Source organism: Fusarium phalaenopsidis (assembly GCF_050370095.1).
Source record: "Fusarium phalaenopsidis strain FUZ10S chromosome Unknown contig_32302, whole genome shotgun sequence".
Classification (NCBI taxonomy): Eukaryota; Fungi; Ascomycota; class Sordariomycetes; order Hypocreales; family Nectriaceae; genus Fusarium; species Fusarium phalaenopsidis.
The window spans coordinates 1,867,683-1,888,829 of NW_028145405.1; the positions used below are offsets into that span (position 1 = coordinate 1,867,683).

Sequence of the window (21,147 nt, forward strand, 5' to 3'; positions counted from 1 at the left end):
TAGGCAGAAAGCGTCCGCCGGGGGTGTGGGGGGTTGTGCTGGCCGACTGTCCGAAAGCCGTGGCCGTGGCCGGACAAACGAACACGTTGGACTTTTTGGCGGGCGAAGAGCTTCGGGGCAGACGAAAGCGGAAAAGGCATGGACATGCCCGCGATTCAGATCCCCAATACTATTCCTCCCCCCATCCTTTTCTTCCATTCGTGAGGTACTTGGTGGTTGCCACGTGCGTGGGTCCTTTCTCGATCGCCTTGCCTTGTCTTTGCCTTTCCCGTCGTGACAAATCTACCCTTAGGTTCCATCCATTGCCATGACACGCCCGTGATTACCTCCGGTACTGCCTCGTGTCTTTTCTCTCATTTTCCTTGACTAGACTTCTTCGGTGGTTCTTTTCTTTCTGCTTCTTCTTTTTCCTCGTCTTTCGCTCTAGAGCCTCGTCCCCCAACCCCCATCGAGTTCTCTCCTTTGTCGCAAACCGCTAGACATCTGCTCGCCCATCTCCGTGAAGCCTCGTCTCGTGCGCTCGCCTCGCGCGCTGCCTGCAACCATGGAGAGCGCCTTCGCCCGCCCTGTCGACGATGTCCTCGCCAACTTTGACGTCAATCAGACCAATGGTTTGAGCGACGCGCAAGTTGATGAACTTCGCAAGAAACATGGGCGCAACTGTACGTTGACCTCTTGGCCCCCCGCGACAGCCCCGCTACCGGCCTCGACTGTAATCTAACTTTTGTGCAGCTATTCCAGATGAACCCCCGACCCCTCTGTGGGAGCTTATCCTCGAACAATTCAAAGATCAGCTTGTTATTATTCTATTGGGTTCTGCTGCCGTCTCCTTCATCTTGGCCCTCTTTGACCAGGAAGAGGGTTGGAGCGCCTTCGTTGATCCCGTAGTTGTGAGTCCTCCACCAAGATCTCTGATATTGCCTTGGACATGGCGCTAACCAGCTTGATACTCTCAGATTCTCACTATCCTCATTCTCAATGGCGTCGTCGGAGTCTCTCAAGAGAGCAGCGCGGAAAAGGCCATCGCTGCCTTGCAAGAATACTCGGCCAACGAGGCCAATGTGGTGCGAAATGGTGGTCATGTTTCCCGAGTCAAGGCCGACGAGCTGGTTCCTGGTGACATTGTCACCGTGTCCATTGGCGACCGTATTCCCGCCGACTGCCGAGTTGTCGCCATCGAGAGCAATAGTTTCGCTGTTGATCAGGCTGTCCTCACCGGAGAGAGCGAGAGTGTCGGAAAGCGCGCCAGTACCGTTGTCGGAGACGAAAAGGCTGTTTTGCAGGATCAGACAAACATGCTGTTCTCTGGAACTACCGTTGTCACTGGTCGCGCGAGAGCTGTAGTTGTTCTGACGGGCCCCAACACCGCTATCGGAGATATTCACGAGAGCATCACTGCTCAGATCTCGGAGCCGACTCCCTTGAAGCAGAAGCTCAACGACTTTGGCGACAACCTGGCCAAGGTCATTACCGTCATTTGCATTCTGGTCTGGCTTATCAACATCCCCAACTTCAACGACCCCAGCCACGGAAGCTGGACCAAGGGCGCCATCTACTACTTGAAGATTGCTGTTTCTCTTGGTGTTGCTGCTATCCCTGAGGGTCTTGCTGTCGTCATCACCACCTGCCTCGCTCTTGGAACCAGAAAGATGGCCGCTAAGAACGCCGTGGTTCGAAGTCTTCCTTCTGTCGAGACCCTGGGAAGCTGCAGCGTCATCTGCTCCGACAAGACTGGTACTCTGACCACTAACCAGATGAGCGTCAACAAGGTTGTATACCTCAACGAGGACGGCAGCGATCTTACCGAGTTGGATGTTGAGGGCACTACCTTTGCCCCTCGAGGAGCCATCAAGTCGAACGGTGAGGTTGTCCATGACCTCCACAACTCATCTGCCACTCTTCGTCAAATGACCGAGGTTGCCGCTATTTGCAACGATGCCCAGCTTGCCTATGATTCCCGGACTGCCACCTTTACGAGCGTCGGTGAACCCACTGAGGGTGCTCTGAGAGTTTTGGTTGAGAAGATTGGACCTTGCGCCCCGGCTGATACTCGCCCTGAGGACTGCGTTCACTACGCCAGCTCGGTATACGAAAAGACGTTGCCCCGGCTTGCTACGTATGAATTCTCCCGTGATCGAAAGAGCATGTCAGTCTTGGTTCGCAACGGCAACGAGAAGAAACTCCTGGTCAAGGGCGCTCCTGAGTCTGTCATCGAACGCTGCACACAAACTCTTCTTGGACCTGGTGGCAACAAGGCGCCTCTTAGCAAGAAGGTGTATGAGCGTTTGATGAGCGAAGTTGTGCGATATGGTAACAATGGCCTCCGAGTTATTGCCTTGGCCAGCATCGACAATGTCCCCGAGACTCCTCTTCTTCAGTCCGCTACAACCACCGAACAGTACGCCCAGCTTGAGCAGAACATGACCTTCCTTGGACTTGTCGGTATGCTTGATCCTCCTCGAGAGGAGGTTCCTCGCGCTATCCAGCGATGCAAGGATGCCGGTATTCGTGTCATTGTCATCACTGGAGACAACCGCAACACTGCCGAGAGTATCTGCCGACAGATTGGCGTCTTCACCCAACACGAGGACCTCACTGGAAAGAGCTACACTGGCCGCGAGTTTGATCAGCTTTCTCCCAATGAGCAGCTTGAGGCAGCTAAGCGGGCATCTCTATTCTCTCGTGTGGAGCCTGGTCACAAGTCGCGTCTCGTTGACCTGCTTCAGTCCCTGGGTGAGGTTGTTGCCATGACTGGTGATGGTGTCAACGACGCCCCTGCTCTCAAGAAGGCTGACATTGGTGTTGCCATGGGCTCCGGAACTGATGTCTCTAAGCTGGCTGCCGACATGGTCCTCGCTGACAGCAACTTTGCCACTATCGAGGTTGCCATTGAGGAAGGCCGCTCCATCTACAACAACACCCAGCAGTTCATCCGCTACCTGATCTCTTCCAACATTGGCGAGGTGGTTTCCATCTTCCTGACGGCTGCTCTCGGCATGCCTGAGGCTCTTGTTCCCGTCCAGCTTCTGTGGGTTAACCTGGTCACCGATGGTCTTCCCGCCACGGCCCTGTCCTTCAACCCTCCCGACAACGACATCATGAAGCGCCGACCTCGCAAGCGAGACGAAGCCCTGATTGGCGGATGGCTCTTCTGCCGGTATCTCATCATCGGCACCTATGTCGGTCTCGCTACGGTTGCGGGATACGCTTGGTGGTTCATGTATAACCCCGAGGGTCCTCAAATTACCTTCCGCCAGCTGTCTCGCTTCCACCACTGCTCTGCCGACTTCCCCGAGATTGGGTGCCAGATGTTCTCCGACGACATGGCCAAGGCCGCGTCGACCGTTTCCCTGTCGATCCTGGTCGTCATTGAGATGTTCAACGCCATGAACGCTCTGTCGTCGAGCGAGTCTCTTCTTACTCTTCCTCTGTGGAAGAACATGATGCTTGTGTATGCCATTGCCTTGTCCATGGCCCTGCACTTTGCTCTCCTCTACGTCCCCTTCCTCCAGTCACTGTTCTCTATTCTCCCCCTGAACGTGATGGAGTGGAAGGCGGTCATTATCATCAGTGCCCCCGTTATGTAAGTTGATATCTGCTCCCGCTTCAAGTCTCACAATAGTTGCTGACCATCTCCAGACTCCTTGATGAAGTGCTCAAGGCCGTTGAGCGACAGTTCTTTGTGCAGACGACAACCGACACGTCTCTCAAGGAAAAGAAGGAGCAATAGAGAAGGATACAGTAGAGATTGGGGATCTGGCTCAGGCTAGAAGTTGACTAGAATCTGCGTGTACCATATGGTAACAGCTCGAAAAAGCTGAGATAGACATAGATGGCCGTAATGGCCTCTGATAAAGAAATTCGTAAACTCGGATTATAGGCAACGATTCATCCAGGTGCATGCACGGCCATATAACACAGCGACGCCTGCACAGGAGGACCAGTGGCTGCTTGCTTGCTCGGCGTGCTGATGCACTCATTACCCAGCGGTTGTATCGACCGAGTATCTATTCATACAAGATACATGAACCACCATTCTGCCCCCCGCTCTACATTCCCAGGCCTTTCCTTTCTGAAAACGCCGCTCTAATCCTGTCGGCCCTTTAGTAATCGCTTGGTGACCTTGTCCTTCTCAATAATGTAAACGTGTGCGCCCCAACCGGATAGAGCGTCACGGTCAACGGCGTTGAGCAGCGACTGGGAGATGGTCTCGAAGAGGGCATCGGGTTCCTAAGAAGCGGTGTTAGCATTGTTTCGTGGCATACGGCCAGTGTTCGTCGAGGAACATGTCCCCATCGTGATACGCACCATATCAGGCTCCCAGAGACCCTCACACATGCCAAAGAGCTGCTCTGAAGCGGTTCCCGAGACGATAAAGTCCTTGGCAAAGTCGATGCAGCCGATGCTGTCGAAGCCGCAGATGAATGGCTTGCCGGTCTTGGGGTCGAGGCCGGCGACGACGGGAGAGACAAAGTAGGGACCGAAGCGGCGCTCGTAGAGGGACGACGAGACGAGGTTGGCAAAGGTGCGGGGGGCGATGGCGCGCTCCTCACGCAGGCGGTACATGTTGGTCTTGTAGCGGAAGAGGTCGCTGACGGTGTTGACGTCGGTGGCCAGGCCGGTCAGGCCGAGGAAGACGTCGCCGTACTGGAAGATCTTGGGGAAGTTGTTGGAGACGGTGAGGGCCTGGAGACCGAGGCGGAGATCGCAGGCGATGGCGACACAGTCCTTGCCGACCATGGCGACGCAGGCGCCGCCGTCTGGGAGGGGAGGGTTAGTTGGGTGAGCTTTCGAGGGCGGGCGAGATGGACGAACTTATCGAGAAGGGAGACGACTGACGGGAGCATTATGGTTAGCTTGATGGGACAGATAGAGGTTCGAGCAATCGATATTGACGTACCATGGTGGCTTCTGACGCTGTAGATGATGGATGGGAGATGCGAGGTCGGACAAGTCAACAGGACAAGGCAGCGTCAATCACGACGGTCTTGTCAGAGAGAACGCAAGAACAGATTCCTCGGAGGACTTTGCAGGCCTGAAAAGTCGCTAATTACAGGTGCTAGCGTATTTCGCGGTTCCGGTTGTATCGTCGACGTCGAGTTGATGGAGTTGCGAGAGCAGATGGTTGAAGCTCCCCCAGAGCTTCAAGGCGTAACTAAGGTACGTACTGCACACACTTGCCAGGCTGGGCTGGCTGGCTGGCTGCAAGGCAAACACGTCTGGCGCGGCCAGGAAAATCCACGTTGGCTGGGGCAGCCTGGGAGATGTGGCGCTGAGGCTCAACTGTGGCTTATGTAATGTCTCTCACTCAACGCAGCGACAAGACAACTTGAAGTTCCAGAAAGGATTGAATAGGCACTTGTTTAAGCATTCAAGTTGATTTTATATCTTGTACGTATAAAAAATGATGTATATGATTCATTTGCGTCAATCAAGTCCGTCAACTACGAACATATGCCCATTTGTATACACGACTCAATCAGTACCTATCCATGGCTGTAACCTCACTGATAGCTCCCGTTCCCTGCTAGCGGCAGAGGTTACAGCGGGCATCCCCAACACCAAGGCGATTGACACACCTGTACTGTACTGTAGTGATAGAAGCTTCCAGTCAACTGTCCATCCATACAATCGAACAAAATCGAACCCTCCCCTCAACCCTTCCTCGTAGAAATAGTCCAATACATCACCCGTGGTTGCCTGGCTCAGCTGCCTAGGCGGTTGTGCTCCCCAGACTGCACGTACCCCGCCAGTACTCTGGCCTTTGCTCTCTACTAACTGCTTACATCACCGCCTGGCAGCTAAAGCTCAACTCTCCCCGCGCCCTCGACCTCGAACAATAGACCTCTATTATCAACCTCTACTCCTTCAGCCCAAGCCTCTCTTTAGACCATGGCCTCCCACGTCGTGGTGATAGCCACCGACCTGCGGCGGGCGACGGTCAAAGTCACCCCTGGCACGTACTTGACCGATGTCCTGGAGGAGGCCTGCAGGAAGCTCGGCCTCTCTAGCGACAAGTATCTTGTTAAGTGAGTTCACTTGTTTCGCTCCTCCTTCGAGGCCATACTGATCATGTCTCCTCCTAGACACCGCCAAAAGCAGGTGGACCTATCTGTCCCCTTCCGCACCTCTGGTCTCATCCCCGGCGCAAAGCTCGAGCTCGTCCTCAAATCCAAAACACCCTCCGCCATCCAAGTCGGCCTCCAAGTCCCGCCCCCCGAAGGTCGCGAAATCCCAGGCGGCCGGTTGATCCAGAAGTTCCCCAGCGACCTCACCATCTGGAAGGTGCTACGCCAGTTCGAGAGCGGCAAGGCGAGCAATGGCAAGAACATCAACATCACCGCCCGTGGTGTCGCCCAGACGTCCAGCGGCACAGGAAGCGGTGGTGGACAACTATACTACGAGATTCCCGTTCTCAACATTATGGGTCGTGAGCTATCTTCGTTTGCCGACTTTCAAAAGACATTGTCGCAGCTTGGATACAACTCTGGCAATGTTCTTATTAGGTTGACCTATCGGAAGACGGATCAGACCTTGTTCGATGCCATGTCCGAGATAAGCGAGTACTTCAAGGAAACAGAAGAGGAGGCTAAAGAGCCAGAGGCATCAGGGGCCGTGGGAAATGAAAAGGAAACAGCAGAGACATCAAAGGAGGCAGAACCTCAACCCCAGGAGACCGAAGACACTCCCATGGCAGACCACAACCCGGAACCAGAACAGGACTCGAGTCGTAACCAGCAAGAGGAAACCAGCGCCGCAGACGATAAACCTGCAGAAGAGGACAAGATGGATGTGGAATCCTCCCAGCAAAGAGATCCTCTAGAGCCTGTGAACGTCTTCCTTGCACCTTCAGGCTCAACTCCTGCGGCAGCTCTCGCCCCATCCAGCGAGGCCGACTTCACTCCCACCATTGCTCATGCTCAGCTTCACCAGGCCCGCCTGCAGGAGGACTCGAGAAACAGGCGACTACTCTCGGATCGAGAACTCGAGGACAAGGCCGCGGCCGAGGCGGCCAAGATCGCTGCTATCAAATTCGTCCTCGTCAAGGTCCGTTTTCCGGATAACACCAGCAGTGACTGGCAGGTTGGCCCAGCCGACACGGGCCGCTTCCTCTACGACGCTGTCCGACATGTCATGGCCCACGATGGCCAGCCCTTCCACTTGGTTCTCCCAGGGACCAAGACTGTTATTAAGGACAACTCCAATCCCGGCAATGAGCTCATCAAGTCCTACAAGCTGACAGGACGCATCCTCATCAACTTGGTGTGGGATGACGCTGTACCTCCAGCTGTGCGAAAGCAGCCCTTCCTCAAAGCCAATGTTGCACAACAGGGACAGCAAGTCAAGATACCTGAGCCCGTAGAGGCTCCAGATAGTAAGGACGATGGGCCGGCCGTGGCTCGGCCATCAAGAGCTGAGGCTGGCGAAGGAACGGGAGACAAGATCGCCAAGAAGATACCCAAGTGGCTGAAGCTGGGAAAGAAATAGACGGTGTTTGAGAGTTATTGGAAGAAGTAGTCTTGATGGCATGCATTCAAGGGTCACAGGCGGCGTTGGTTAACATTATTTTTATGTTTGGTTGGACGAAACCCCAAGCGTATTGTATCTCTACTGTCTCTGCTAGACTGCTCTGATCCAGTCATTGACTTTGTCGAGCCATTCTACTGGGGATTGATCCATGCTACAGCGATACAGTTGTACATATTTGGGCCCATGGAACAAAGCGTCACAAGAGAAAGCATACAGTCACGTTGCAGTAGATAGGGAGCATGGCATTGTCATAACGCCATAAAATGTCTTCAGAGTATTGGTATTCCGGTGAGCCGCAGCTAAATCCCTGCCACGGAGCATCAAAGCCGTTTCATTTTTTAATCGATCAAATCGTGACCACGCCAATCCATGCGAACCCCTTTGGTGCCAGATTCCCAAAAATCAGATTAGACGATTTAGTGACCCGCGCGGCGAGCCTCGGCGATGACGCGCTGGAGCTCGTCGACCTTCTTCTTGGCACGGCCGAAGGTACCGAGCTGTTGTCATGTGTTAGTTTGAGTCTAGTGTTGTATGTGTCGGGTCGACGTACTCTCTTCTTGGCGAGCTTACGGGCACGCTTGTCCTTGCTGTTTCGGAGCAACTCAATGACTCGGCGCTCGTAGGGGGCAAGACTGTGAGGAGGTGGTTAGCAAGCTGTCGCGTGAGGTAGAGAGCCAGTTTCCAATCGCCAAGACAGGGCAGAGACAGAGTCCAATGGAAATTCTTCCCAATTGCAGAACAACGCCTCTCCCGTCCATCCCCCTCTTGCATCCTCTGATCCCAATCCTCTTCCATCATATCCTCAAAGAAAAAGTGACTTACCCAGCAACCTCCTTGACGACCTCACGGACGAAAGCGGTGCGCTTGCTCAGGTGACCCTTGGTCCGGGAGACACGGGGCTTGACGACACGGGGGGTGGTTTTCTGTAGATCCGCAAAAGGCGCAAAATGTCAGCGTCCATCGTCTGCTATTTCGGGGAGAAGTCGACACTCTCTCATCCGTGGCGAAGCAGCAGAGATCCTCCACGAGGTGAGACTGTGACAGGGAGACGACGTACGTGGCCCTTGTTGAGGCCGACGGCCAGACCGGTTCTCGCGGGGGCTTCAGCGGCCATTGTGCTGGATGGGTTAGTGAGGCTGAGGGTGGTTGTCGAGAAGGAGGGAAGAAGGAGGGGATCTCGCGAAAAAAAAGTTTTGGTGGTTGTGCGAAAGACTGGGGTGGATTATTTTCCGCTTGTGGGTCACGTGCTGGAGGGTTCGAGGTTTTGTGCGTGGTCGAGATGCGCCTTTGACCCACATAACAAGAGGACCACAGCTCAGCTCATGAGGTGGATCTCATGATGGCAGCCAGGCCGAGTTTGCTTCAGATTGTTGATGTTGATGTTCAGCACACTTATTCGTGGTGAGATGAGTTGCCTTTGTAGGCACCTCCACGATTTCTCAATATCTGGCTTTATTGAGGCAAACTTCCTCATGCCAGGCTGAACCGAACTACCTGTCCTCTCTACAGCCTCTCTCTGTTCTCAAATTGACAAGCCCAGCGAACACGAAGAAACAGCCGCAATGCCCGTGACAGTATCTCCAAAACATCCATCCTCTTCCGTTAAAAAGGTGGCTGTGAACCATCAGCATAAGGGATAATGCAAGAATCATGCGCACATTACGATCTACACTCTAGCCCTCAAGGTTCAGTGTCCATTACAATCTCGAGTGAAACCAGGGATGACCAAACACTCTTGAAAGGAGGCCTCGGTACACAGGCAAACCCGCTTGCATTATCAATCACGTTTCTATTCCTGTCTCACAAGACGGGAACAACCTCGCGCGAGAGTCCAAGAATATCTATCCGTTGTCATTTACTGTCGTCGGCGCATGGACGTACATACACGTCAATCCTCCGACGACATGAAACGGGATCGGCAGCCAATGACTGCATCGCCGGTCTTCCCTCGGATCCTCGCCTCCGATCCCGTCCCTTTCACGAGTGGACATCTGGAACTGTTACTCCTGGCGGTTGCAGCGGGATCGGCGAGGGGCATTTGCTTGACGGCGCGAGTTTACCAGTAAACTCTGGCCCGGTTTTCGTGTTTCCACGGCCGCGTGTTCGGTAAGGTTAGGGGAGACTGACGTCGTTGTCTCCATATTGTGAGTCCGGCAAACTTATAATTGACCTCGTCTTGACTCGCAACTTTCTCTCTGCCGTATCATTCCATCCATCTCACTTGAGCCGCTATCACGATCTTCCCGCCCCTCCATCCAAATACTTCATAGCCACTGACATACAACTCCCTTACCAACCATGCATCTCGGACTTCTCATCCTCTCCGCCCTGCCAACGACCTGGGCAGCCCACGCTTACACCGTCCCGCCAGGCCTCGTTCTTCTAGAAGCCGACGAGACCAACTCGTGCGTGCTCCCCGACGCCTACCACATCCTCAACTTCAAGGGGCAGTCCAAGGACGGCGGCAAAACGCTCTCGGCCTTTGACTTTAACTTTGAGGACGAGGATACCAAGGTCAAGACGCCATGCCACAAGAACTCGTCGTCCAAGGTCGTCAGCAGCCCGGGTTCTCCGCGGTACGCGTGTGACAACGCTGCTGTCGAGTTCCTATGGGACGACGACGACCAGAAGCTCTGGATGATGGAGAAGGTTTGCGATGGCTCTGACGGGTAAGTAATGTCTCTTTGAACCCTGTATCGAGTGCTAACTCTGGACATAGAACTGCGCAATGGGAGGCCGGCGGCAGTGCCATAATCTCGCTCAAGTGCGGGAGATCAGGCAGCTGTACAAGCAACTCGACGGACCATCGGGCATTGTTCACCAGCCTCAACCCTGTGAGGAAGACACCGCCGTCTTAAGCCGATGTGCTCCGAGAGTTGAGATCTCGTGATCTCATGTTTGTTCAAGAGGGCGAGTGACGGTGTCATTTGTACAACGCATAAAATTGTTAGAAGGGAGCATGAGAGTGGAACAGACGGGACAAACAACACATGGGAGAAAGAAGCGCCAGTAACAGTCTTACTGGCCAGTTCAGTATGAGACTCGATAGATTCACCAACTTAATAATAGAACTCACAAGAGAAATCTCCATCACAAACCACTGTTGATGACCAGAACAAGCCTGTGAATGACAGTTGAGCGAAAGAGAAGAGACCGTCAGCTCCAGATGCTGTCCACGCGCTAGGAAAGAGTGGATCCATTGGAAATCTGGGGTAGTGCAGGTGCCTCCCAGCCACTCACAGCAGCTCAAATCATCTCCCAGCCGCTGAAATCATGCACCCCAGGCAGGGCCAGACCAGTCTTCTCTCCTCCGTTTGTCAAGACCAGGGACGGAGGGTACCTCCTCGGCCGCTCGCATTCGCCGCCCCGGGCCAAGTACCTCTTGTCCGACGTCTGCCATATGACCTCAACGAGTCAACGCCCTCACGGGACCTTGGACAATTGAGACCTGATCTTGAGGCCTGGCACTGGCACTGGCATGTCCCGTCTGGACCTTGAAAGTTACCTCACTTGATCTAGATCGTCATTCCATTGGGGCCCAGCCTCGAGCTTCGCCCTCCCCAACAAAAGGCGGCCTGCATCTCTCCTCTATCTCAGCTTTCAACGAGCCTCTGCTGAGAATAGGCCTATCTCTGGGAAACGCGCCGTCATCCAATCTTGACTGCCTACCTACTGGGCTTCAAACCTCGACACTCGACATGCCCGAGTGAACGCAGCGCCACCTTTTACTCTGCTGCGGCTCGACTCGTCATTCACCTCAATTCACCATGCGGCTGAAATCTATCGCCTCTACGAGGCTCTTTGCCTTGCAGCTCACCATCACAACCCTGGTCCTCGCCCTTCAGATACCACCTCAGCACGGCCCTGCTGCGACTTCGCAAACAGCCACACCCAGAAGCATATCAGTATCTCTCTTTGCAACACTAGAGCGCCTCTCTCGCCTTGTCGACATTTCCTACTGTATCGGCACCACTGGCGTCAGGAAGCCCTTTGAGTGCGTGTCCCGCTGCAGCGACTTCCCAAGCTTGTCCCTCGTCACCACATGGAACACTGGCCCTCTTCTCGGCGACAGCTGCGGCTACATAGCTGTCGACCATGGCGTGCGACAGCGACAGGATAGCGATGCCTACACTGCAGGCCAGCCCGCTATCGTGGTAGCATTCCGGGGCACTTACAGCATCACAAACACCATAGTCGACTTGAGCACTGTGCCGCAAGAGTACGTGCCATATCCGTCTCCCGGCGACGGTGACGAAGAGCCCCCCGCGAAGCCAGAACATGAGTGTACCAACTGCACTGTACACATGGGCTTCCTCGACTCTTGGAAGAACGCTAGGCGTCTTGTCCTCCCGCAGCTCCGGCAGTTAAAGACTCAGTATCCATCATACCCGATTCAACTCGTCGGACATAGCCTTGGAGGCGCCGTTGCCTGTCTTGCGGCGCTGGAGCTCAAGGTGTCCCTGGGCTGGGACGATGTGATCGCTACAACGTTTGGCGAGCCTCGAGTTGGGAATGACGGGCTCGCTCGTTTTGTAGACGAGGTCTTCCAACTAGACGGCCGCGAGAATCTTGAAGAACGCGACTACAGACGGGTAACTCACAAAGAAGATCCCGTCCCTCTACTCCCCCTGGGCGAATGGGGCTACAAGTCACACGCGGGCGAGGTATACATCTCCAAACAGCAACTCTCTCCCTCCGAAGCCGACATCCAACTCTGCGTGGGAGACAACGATCCAGCATGTATTGCCGGGGCAGACGATTCTGTCTGGTCGGCTTTGCGCCGCCTGCTCCACACCAGAAGCGTCCCGGCGGATTCGGAAAAGTCGGTGCAGGCGGAAGGCTTCCCCTCAAGATTCAAGCTGTGGCAGCTCCTCTTTGCCCACCGGGACTATTTCTGGAGACTGGGGCTTTGCGCGCCGGGAGGCGATCCTGCGGACTGGGGTAGAGGGCCATACCAAGGTCCAGATACGGAGGAGCTCTAGCATTCTTGAGTCATCATTGGGGGAGTTTCTAGGCGTTTATTCATAGTATTCAAAAAGTCTCTGATCTATCATGTATCATATAGTCTTAATTGATGTTGTCACAACGATACAACTGTCGTTGGTGGTCAAGTGCTGTTGGGACCGGAGGGCAACGGGACAATCGGAGAATTTCCAGATATTCTGCAAGAGACTCTTGGCTGAAGTGGAATTTTCCATCACCCTTGACTCGCAAGCGGGGAAAGGTAGTCTACACCGCAAGGTTGAGAAAATAGGAGGGTTGAATCAAGGGAATAGAGAATGAGTTGACAACTGGGTCTTCAGAGAAGTCGAAAAACACCCTCATCTCCTAGCTTACGTCTCGTCGTGCAACTCTTGGCTACACGAGCTTCAGATAGACCTCAACATCGTTCATGCTAACGACTGGCTTCCTTTCACCGCATGAATCTCTCTCAGAAAGGACATGGGGGTTATGGAAACCTTGTCACTCGGTGAGCGAGATAAGCTCATCCATTGGCAGTGGGTCTATGTTGAACAACCTCAACTCTCAAGGGTATCGTCAAGTTGTCTAGGGATGTCCACTTGCAAAGGCCAGTCAAAGTCAGTCTTGGAGACGGTACACAGGATAGAGATTTTCCAGATGAGCGGAGAGGGATTTACTTGAGCGAGCACCTACCGCCCTCGCCCTCGCCCTCACGGCATCGCATGTACATGTAGGTCGGAAGATGGCATCATGGGCCCGTGTTCGGAACCCTGCGAGTCCCCGAATGCCAACTCACAACTCGGCCTGGCTGCCCACTTGGACTCCCCGGCCACGCCCGGCGGGCTAGACCGAGCGGAGAGCTCCACCAAAGGAACATGAGCTGGGCTGGGCTGGGGTTGTGTCAAAGTTCTAGGCCATACCATGATAAGGGTCCCGACGTCTAGCCTGTCAGGACCGAAAAGCACCCGGGAACGTTGTTATGCCTTGAATAGGCGTGTTTTGGGGAGATGAGCTTTTGGGTTGCCACGGGGGCAAGTCGGAGGGTATGAGCAGCGAGAAGCAGAGAGACACGTCTGAGCTGGATGAGGCGAAACCGGTTTCTGCGGCCGTCGTGGAACGTGGCTCCGGATGATTGCAGATGGGTCTGTGGGGACAGAGAGAAAGGAAACGAAACCGTTTCTGTTCTGTTGGCAGGCGGAGGCAACATGGGTGGGATAGAGGCAAAAGATGCGAACCCAGAGGAATACTCTCGGCCGTTCCAGATGAAAGAGAGTAGCGTCCAATGGAAGGCGACTAGTTGACAGATGCGCGACTATAGTCTGGCTCCAGAGTCTCTTGAAACGGACGAGAACAGAGGCAGGCGAAACGATGGGAGGCCAGGATGTCGGCCAGTGGTCCAGCAACGCACAGTTCCCGCATCCAGGTTCGTGGATTTTCCCGGCCAAGGACAAACGTGTCGAGCGAGACGTGTGGCAGGCAACCAGGCCTGGGCGGGGTTGCAAGGGAAGGGAAGGGCAATCAAATCATCCAATGTTAATAAACACGCCAGCAGGGATGGTTGAGAGCGAGATGGGCAGATCTCGAGATTTGATGCGGTGCAGTGCAGAGCAATCTTGAGAAAAATAAGGGCGGATATCTAGTAGCCGCTGTCAGGGCGTGCTAGCATCGTGAGCGAGCGAATCCCGTCTCGATGCCTGGACTTGAAGCTGCGAGCAATGACCGAACGACCTCGGTCTCGATGTGGTTTCCAATCATCAAGACGAGTCGTCCAAGCGACGAGACCAGAAGTGGACAGTGTTGTTGACTGGTTGGCCCTCAGACACTGGTGCGGGCGGCTAATACAAGGCTGTCGACGACGAGAAATGAGTTCATACCTACCAGAGGCTCAGCCCGGCCAGTCACCATGTGTCGCGTGCGCTCGCAGGTAAATGAGCCAAATAAGGATGCTGGGTGGTTTTGTTTCGTTTGGACCTCCAAGCGTAGGTACAGGTTGCCATGTGTTGGGCTGCATTGGCGGATACGTATCTAGGCCTGCCATGGATCCATGGATATCTCATCATCCGCGCGGGCGCGAGATGTCGTGTGTGGCGGCGAGAGGACAAAAGACCCAATCTAAAGCATCAAGCACGTCCTCAGCCCCAATGAGGCTGGCCTAGGGCCTCTATCAGAAGCGACATCGTGAGGGTGAATGCATATCGATGTCCGAGTGACTTGATTTCCTGTAGGCGCTGGCAGAGGCAGAGGCAGAGAGGTGGCAGACACGTGCGCATCTCCAACTAGGCGGGTGTGATGGCGGGCGCGCTGGGCCTCAGGAGAAATGAACTGGAGGGATTGAGGTGGCCCGGGCACGACGACAGCGTTTGTTTGTTTGATCCATGGAAGAGGGGTGAACGAGATGGAACTTGGATGGAAACGTCGTCACTTTTTTTTGCGCTCACGTGGCTCTACCGACCTGAGCTGGCACCTGGCACCCAACTTCTGGCACCTGGCGTCTGGCACCTGGCAGGCCGCACCGAACCGAAGCCACGCACCGCACCGCACCGTACCGCGTAGCAACCTGAGCCATCCATCCAACAAGAGTACTGTAAGAAACCTAGCGCACTCCGTCAGGTCCCGTCCAGTCCGTCGTTAATTTTGCAGCGGGAGAGGGGCCCGTCCCTTGTTTCCCCTTTTCTCCCAGCAGACATCACCGCCCTGTAGTGAATGAATGAGAGCGGTGACTGGGTTATGACGGCACTAAGGATGCAGGCTAACAGTTGTTTTTGGCCGTCTGGAAAAACCGGGTGCCAAAATAAACCAACACCCCTTTGCTGGAGGGCTGCGCGCGCAGAGCCCGTTGGAGCCCGCTGGAGGGGACCCCGCCTCACCCAGGCGTCGGTCCCCCCAAAAATTAGCGGATGCAGCCCTGAATCCCCCGCAGGGTGCCGGGCAGGGCTACCAAAATCAATGCGCGAAATAGGGACGCGCACCCAAGACTCGCACATGCCTGCCTTACCTGCGCCGGTTCTCAACGCCTGACCTGCGTCCCACCTCCACAGCCAGGCAAGGTCCCTCTTCTCACCCGCTACCTCTCACTCTCACATCCACATCCACAGCCCATCCTCATCCCTCCCTCCTCATTCTACTTGCGCACCCCCCAAATCTCAAACCTCCAAAATTTCCCATCTTCTCACTCAACCTCTCCCTCTCTTTTTTCTCTCTCACGACCGCTTCCTCTTTTTCACGAATAATACCCCCCGAATCTTTTCACCATGACCACCGAGGTAAGTATCATCCGCTTCCCCTCCCCTACTCTCGTTGTGCCCTTTTCCCTCTCCGCCTGGTCGGTCTCGCCTCAGCCCGCACAACCCCTCAGTCGAGCCCAAACATCGACGCTGTCAACACAACGACGTCCCGAGCCCGCGATCCACGATCCTTGGCCTGCGGCGATCGGCTATGCAGCTTGCGATCCTTTTCTGGTTCTTCACCGCGGCCTCGGGCGGCGCTGGTTGCCCCCCTGCTCGCCATCTCCATCCCCTCCCATCTCCCTAGTCAAGACGGTTTCAAGATGCTGACTTTTTGGTGCTGCAGCGTGAAAGGTTTGTCCAGATGGCCCTCTGCCGCCTCCCCAGGCGCTCCCGTCGCTCTCCCCTCGTCGCCTAGCCCGGCTGGGGACGAGTTGATGCCACCGAAAGAAAGACGCCGTATCGCTGACCTCGTACGTGTTACCACTTTGCAGCAAGACCTTCCTGGCCCGCCTCTGCGAGCAGGCCGAGCGCTACGATGAGATGGTCACCTACATGAAGGAGGTGGCCAAGCTGGGCGGCGAGCTTACCGTCGACGAGCGCAACCTCCTCAGCGTTGCCTACAAGAACGTTGTCGGCACCCGCCGTGCCTCGTGGCGCATCATCTCCTCGATCGAGCAGAAGGAGGAGTCCAAGGGCTCCGACAAGCACGTCTCCACCATCAAGGAGTACCGCAACAAGATCGAGACCGAGCTCGAGAAGGTCTGCCAGGATGTCCTCGACGTTTTGGATCAGTTCCTCATCCCCAACGCCGCCACTGGCGAGTCCAAGGTCTTCTACCACAAGATGTGCGTTTTTATCTTCCCCGCCTCTGGCCTGAGGCCCCTCGCATCCCGCCTTTTTTTTGGGTGCTGGATCAACCACCACTCATCATCGCCCCCCTCCCCGCATGACTCTTCCGATATCTCAACACTGCAATTTTTCGCGTCCAGAAGCTGACCAGGGTCTTTCCCCGCCTGCAGGAAGGGTGACTACCACCGCTACCTCGCTGAGTTCGCCTCTGGCGAGAAGCGCAAGGGTGCTGCTACTGCTGCCCATGAGGCTTACAAGGTGAGGCTAAGTCCCCCCACCGTCACATGCCGCAAGATCCGGGCCCCTCGTGCCCCCCGCTGACTGATTGTGCCCAACCACAGAGCGCTACCGACGTCGCTCAGACTGAGCTCACTCCCACTCACCCCATCCGCCTGGGTCTTGCTCTCAACTTCTCCGTCTTCTACTACGAGATCCTGAACTCGCCCGACCGTGCTTGCCACCTCGCGAAGCAGGCCTTCGACGATGCCATTGCCGAGCTCGACTCGCTGTCTGAGGAGTCTTACCGCGACAGCACCCTGATCATGCAGCTCCTCCGCGACAACCTCACCCTCTGGACCTCGTCCGACAGCGCCGAGGGCGAGGCCGCTGGTGCCGACGCCCCCAAGAAGGAGGAGGGCGAGGCTGCCAAGCCCGCCGAGCAGGCTGAGGAGCCCAAGGCCGAGGAGCCTGCGCCCGCTGCCGCCTCTTAAATCTGTTTCCAAACCCCCTCGATACCACGTGCGTCTCGGCATATAGGAACCGAGATGTATTCTCGCCCCGGCTACTCTTGTCTGCCCCCGGACACACGGATAGCTGGGCCTGTCTTGGGCGGGCTGGATGATAGTACGAGGCTTCTTTTTTGCGCAGTGCGTTGCTTTTTTTCATGGCGAGGGAGAGGGAGGATCATTGGGTCTGGTTCAGGCAAGGGAAAGTGCACGGCGTGGAATCTTCATCTCGTTCGTCCGTCGGACTCGGAAATCGACCGCCAAACATCATGACGGTTATTTTTTTACCTGGCAGATAAATCGCAAAGCTCTCCCCCTTTCATTCATCCGTCCGTCGCTTCTTTTCCGCACCTTTTACCTAACTACATTTGTGTCCCTCACACCCGATATCTGTCTTGATGGATCGTCATGAACAAGGGCTTTCTCATGTTACCCGTTTCCTTGTCTCTTGACGTCGTTGTTGTTTCCCCCCCCCGAGTATCATTTTTTTGCTCCTTCATGTCTATTGGCTCGTTTCTAAACGTCCCCTCGGAGCAGAGACAGTGGAGATGTTTTGTTTCCTGATGTTTCTATGCTCCGCAAACCCCCAAAAATTCCCCCTACATTCATGTTCACGGACTTGACACGGCACCCGAGAGGAACGACGGAGCGTTTCGCGACTCTTGCGACCTGGCCCCGACGAAGAATCATTCTGGCGGCTCAGCTTGCTTGCCTCGACCCTTGCCACAAATACCCGGCCATCGTCTCGCACAGGTTCTCGATTCAACCAGCAATGGTGGGACGATTCTCTACGACTCGATTAGTCGGCGACTCTGGGATAGCTAAAGATGGCAATGTTGGAGCCGGCAGTGGAGGACCGGTCTCGGTGTTTAGTGTTGTCTACAAGGACATTGATTAATGAAGAATAAATGCTATATCATGACACATGTCGACATGACTCCGGTTGCCTATTAGGAAATATTACCAGCGCCGGGCCTCTCGTGAACAAAGAAAAACGGTGTGTAGGTCGTAATCCACCGTGATGCTGTAGATGTCTCAGTTCCTCTCGGGACCGTGGCCTAGTAACCTTGCAGCCCGCATCAACCTCTCTTGCTTCTCCCTCAAGCCGTTGGCTCCTTCGCTATCTCTCTCCAGAATGCCTCCCTCTTCCATATCGTCGTGTCCCCTCGGTCCCCTAGTCTCGAGCCCACGGTACATAGCCGTGCGGCCTTCAGGTAGTTCTGCGGCCGCCGCCGCCGCGTTCGCAGCAGCGCGTCTCTTGGGGCCGAACCGCCAGCTGATGCGCTTCCACAGGCTGCGGGACCTTGAAGTGGCTGGCGACGGCGGTGACAGGCCAAAGGATGTGTCCGGGTCGGGATCCGGGGTGGCGGCCGAGGATGAAGAGAGGGACGAGGAGAGGGACGGGGCCGTAGGGAGCGAAAGGGCGGAGGCGACCTCTGTGCGCCAGATATGGATACGCTCCTGCTTTGCAGGAGGCATGAGGGGGTTGTTCCTGATGACAGGAAGGGCGTTTGTTTCTGGTGAGCCAGCCATGTTGTTTTCGTATTTGTGAGCAATGCCCGTTATTTGATTGATATTGTTGATAGGATTATTGGCGTGAGGATGATGTTGATGATAATGAATCGAGTAGTCGATGATTGATGTTTATAGCGATTTCACTCGTGGTCTGTAGGTGGTTTGAGTCAAGGTGTTGTAAAAGGATTGATGACTCGGTTGCTTCGAGATATTCGTATTCGATAATAAAGTAGCGTTCAAAACGCCCAGCGATGGATGGTCGTGTCCGGTTTAACGGCCTCGACTTCGGTCTCGCCTCTTGGTCTCTCTCAATGACTCGCGTCGCCCCAATCGTACTATGTCCTGTATCTCTTCGTCTTGGTATATCCTGGATGGTGTGCAGCAAAAGAGGGAAAAGACTCGCTCGGGGTATCAAAAAAGTTCAAGGCAGTCGCTCCAACGGATGGAGGAGACAGGAGAGAGGAAAAAGGAGAGAGAAGTCGGCAAACTGGGGGGCGCCCCCCAAGATTTTGTAGAAATGACCTCTTGTGAGAGAAATTGCACACGGCGAGAACCCGTCGCGAAGCTAGCGAAGCCAGGTCCCCCGGTCTCCGATCTGGGGGGGCGGGCTTTTTAGTCGACGACTATTTGCGCGGCGCGGGCGGCGGGCGGCGGACCAAAGGCTTTTGATGGTGTTGGGTTCTTTTTTGAACTCGTTGCGGATCCGAATATGGATGGTTGTGTTTTGTTTATTGGACTATTTTCTTACTGTGTCGTTTTAGACGGGGGATGAATTGGGGAGGGGAGATTTGGTGATGATTGACGACGAGGTAGTAATAGAGGGGATCACCAGCCGTTCGTCGAGATCGACCTCTGCCGTTCGACTTGGGGGGTAGTAGTAGTGGTCGTGTGCTGAAGATGGGGGGCCGCTGGCCTTGGCCTTGCAGGGCAACCTAGAGAGGCAGCTTATCTCTTCCGGAAGGTAAAACAGTGGATGCGGCTAACTGCAGGACGTGATTTTATCGACGTCGGACAAAGGCGTTGCCAAGATGATAAATATCTACCCAAGCGTGTGAAAGAAGGAGGGATGAAGGGAGAGAAAAAGAAGGCAGAGACAAACAATGCACCAAGTTTAAACATCTATCCAATACCCGGCATCGGCTCGGTCAAGGGTTAGATCTTGCTTGCGGGGGGGGAAGGGACGAGGCTTTTGTCCAGGGTGGTCATGAGGTCAAGTAGCCCAGCACGACATGGGTGCAAGGGATAGTAGGGAGGGAGGGGGTCACCGCCGTTGTTCTACAGGGTAACTGCCATAAGAACTCACACCACTTGCACTTCACCAGACAAAGACAAGAGACCCGGGGGAGGCCGAAATGTACATCATCCGACTTGCGGGTGGCGCACCGGCCGATCGAGCGGGACGAACCTAACGGTGGGAGATTGGACGTTTGGTCCGCTATCTCGACGAGAAAAAAGGGAACTGTGGCTGATCAGAGGCACATGATGCAGCTGTGGTTCACGAGTCGTGAGACAGACCGACCCTGTTCATCACCAGGTTTCACCAAGGGCAGTCTAGGCCAGTTCTGATATTGAGGAGATAATGGACAGAACTCGCAAGATATTCATTGGGTACACACGATGTCAATGAGCTCCATCCCATTGAACCCCCCCGTCCCAGCTGCAGAAAATCTACAGGACCCATCACCTGCGTAACCTATTGCTGCACCTACTCAAACGCTTCAATCCCGCAGAAACCCTAAAACGCCAAACCCACCAAACCCAGCCCGAGATCTAACTTGGCTAAACCACTTTTTCTCTCTCTCTGTCCCGCTACGCTCTCGTACTCGGCTTCAGAGTCTCCCATCCTCCCACCTCCTGACCCTCGTCCAGCGAGCCCAATAAGTCCATGGTCCCCTGCTGCTGTTGTTGATGCGGCTGATGCTGCTGCTGCTGCAGGTGTGGTTTCGGATGCACGAGTGGTGCCGCTCGGCGTCCACCCCGGACATCTCCACCCATCATCCCGGGCAAACCTACTGCTCCGACCGGAGTTGACGGCTTCGGGCTCGAGCCGTTCATCCCGGGCTTTGGCCCTGCCACGGGCTTTCGCACGGTTGCGGTCCCAGTCCCGTGCGGATGAGGGCTTGCTACCAAACTAGCCGTGGCCGCCCTTGTGGGCAATGGAGGGCGAAAGTCATCGTCTATGGTGCTGTGGCTTCCCACTGGACTTGATATGGGTGATATCGTCGCCAGATGTGCTGGCTTCTTTGCTACTGGAGGCGCCGGCTTCCCACTCTTGCCGTGCTGCTGCGATGCATGTGAAGTGTGGGAGGCTGCCGAAGTAGGTCGAAGGGGCGTTGGCA

General features: G+C 55.1%; 8 protein-coding genes across 8 annotated transcripts; 5 read left to right on the forward strand and 3 right to left on the reverse strand.

Annotated features, from left to right (window-relative positions):
• Window positions 1-544: 544 nt before the first annotated feature.
• On the forward strand, window positions 545-3,730 carry LRP88_07949 (calcium-transporting ATPase; the record flags this gene model as incomplete). The annotated part of the gene is made up of 4 exons (XM_083244461.1): window positions 545-662; window positions 733-890; window positions 957-3,583; window positions 3,640-3,730. 4 exons carry the CDS (start codon window positions 545-547, stop codon window positions 3,728-3,730), a joined length of 2,994 nt encoding a protein of 997 aa, XP_083098955.1.
• A 356-nt stretch (window positions 3,731-4,086) lies between these two features.
• On the reverse strand, window positions 4,087-4,903 carry LRP88_07950 (proteasome core particle subunit beta 3; the record flags this gene model as incomplete). Its single annotated transcript, XM_083244462.1, has 4 exons — window positions 4,087-4,230; window positions 4,309-4,760; window positions 4,816-4,834; window positions 4,901-4,903. The coding sequence occupies 4 exons, from the start codon at window positions 4,901-4,903 to the stop codon at window positions 4,087-4,089; spliced, it is 618 nt and encodes a 205-aa protein (XP_083098956.1).
• Window positions 4,904-5,892: 989 nt separating this feature from the next.
• LRP88_07951 (uncharacterized protein) lies at window positions 5,893-7,488 on the forward strand (the record flags this gene model as incomplete). The annotated part of the gene is made up of 2 exons (XM_083244463.1): window positions 5,893-6,029; window positions 6,087-7,488. The coding sequence occupies 2 exons, from the start codon at window positions 5,893-5,895 to the stop codon at window positions 7,486-7,488; spliced, it is 1,539 nt and encodes a 512-aa protein (XP_083098957.1).
• Window positions 7,489-7,946: 458 nt separating this feature from the next.
• Window positions 7,947-8,644, reverse strand: LRP88_07952 (60S ribosomal protein eL36; the record flags this gene model as incomplete). Its single annotated transcript, XM_083244464.1, has 4 exons — window positions 7,947-8,027; window positions 8,081-8,162; window positions 8,353-8,453; window positions 8,588-8,644. 4 exons carry the CDS (start codon window positions 8,642-8,644, stop codon window positions 7,947-7,949), a joined length of 321 nt encoding a protein of 106 aa, XP_083098958.1.
• A 1,184-nt stretch (window positions 8,645-9,828) lies between these two features.
• LRP88_07953 (uncharacterized protein) lies at window positions 9,829-10,388 on the forward strand (the record flags this gene model as incomplete). The annotated part of the gene is made up of 2 exons (XM_083244465.1): window positions 9,829-10,199; window positions 10,250-10,388. The coding sequence occupies 2 exons, from the start codon at window positions 9,829-9,831 to the stop codon at window positions 10,386-10,388; spliced, it is 510 nt and encodes a 169-aa protein (XP_083098959.1).
• Window positions 10,389-11,297: 909 nt separating this feature from the next.
• Window positions 11,298-12,512, forward strand: LRP88_07954 (Alpha/Beta hydrolase protein; the record flags this gene model as incomplete). Its single annotated transcript, XM_083244466.1, has 1 exon — window positions 11,298-12,512. The coding sequence occupies one exon, from the start codon at window positions 11,298-11,300 to the stop codon at window positions 12,510-12,512; it is 1,215 nt and encodes a 404-aa protein (XP_083098960.1).
• Window positions 12,513-15,743: 3,231 nt separating this feature from the next.
• LRP88_07955 (14-3-3 domain-containing protein) lies at window positions 15,744-17,278 on the forward strand (the record flags this gene model as incomplete). Its single annotated transcript, XM_083244467.1, has 5 exons — window positions 15,744-15,950; window positions 16,024-16,070; window positions 16,211-16,564; window positions 16,739-16,826; window positions 16,910-17,278. 5 exons carry the CDS (start codon window positions 15,744-15,746, stop codon window positions 17,276-17,278), a joined length of 1,065 nt encoding a protein of 354 aa, XP_083098961.1.
• A 1,050-nt stretch (window positions 17,279-18,328) lies between these two features.
• LRP88_07956 (uncharacterized protein) lies at window positions 18,329-18,826 on the reverse strand (the record flags this gene model as incomplete). Its single annotated transcript, XM_083244468.1, has 1 exon — window positions 18,329-18,826. One exon carries the CDS (start codon window positions 18,824-18,826, stop codon window positions 18,329-18,331), a length of 498 nt encoding a protein of 165 aa, XP_083098962.1.
• Between the last annotated feature and the right edge of the window lie 2,321 nt (window positions 18,827-21,147).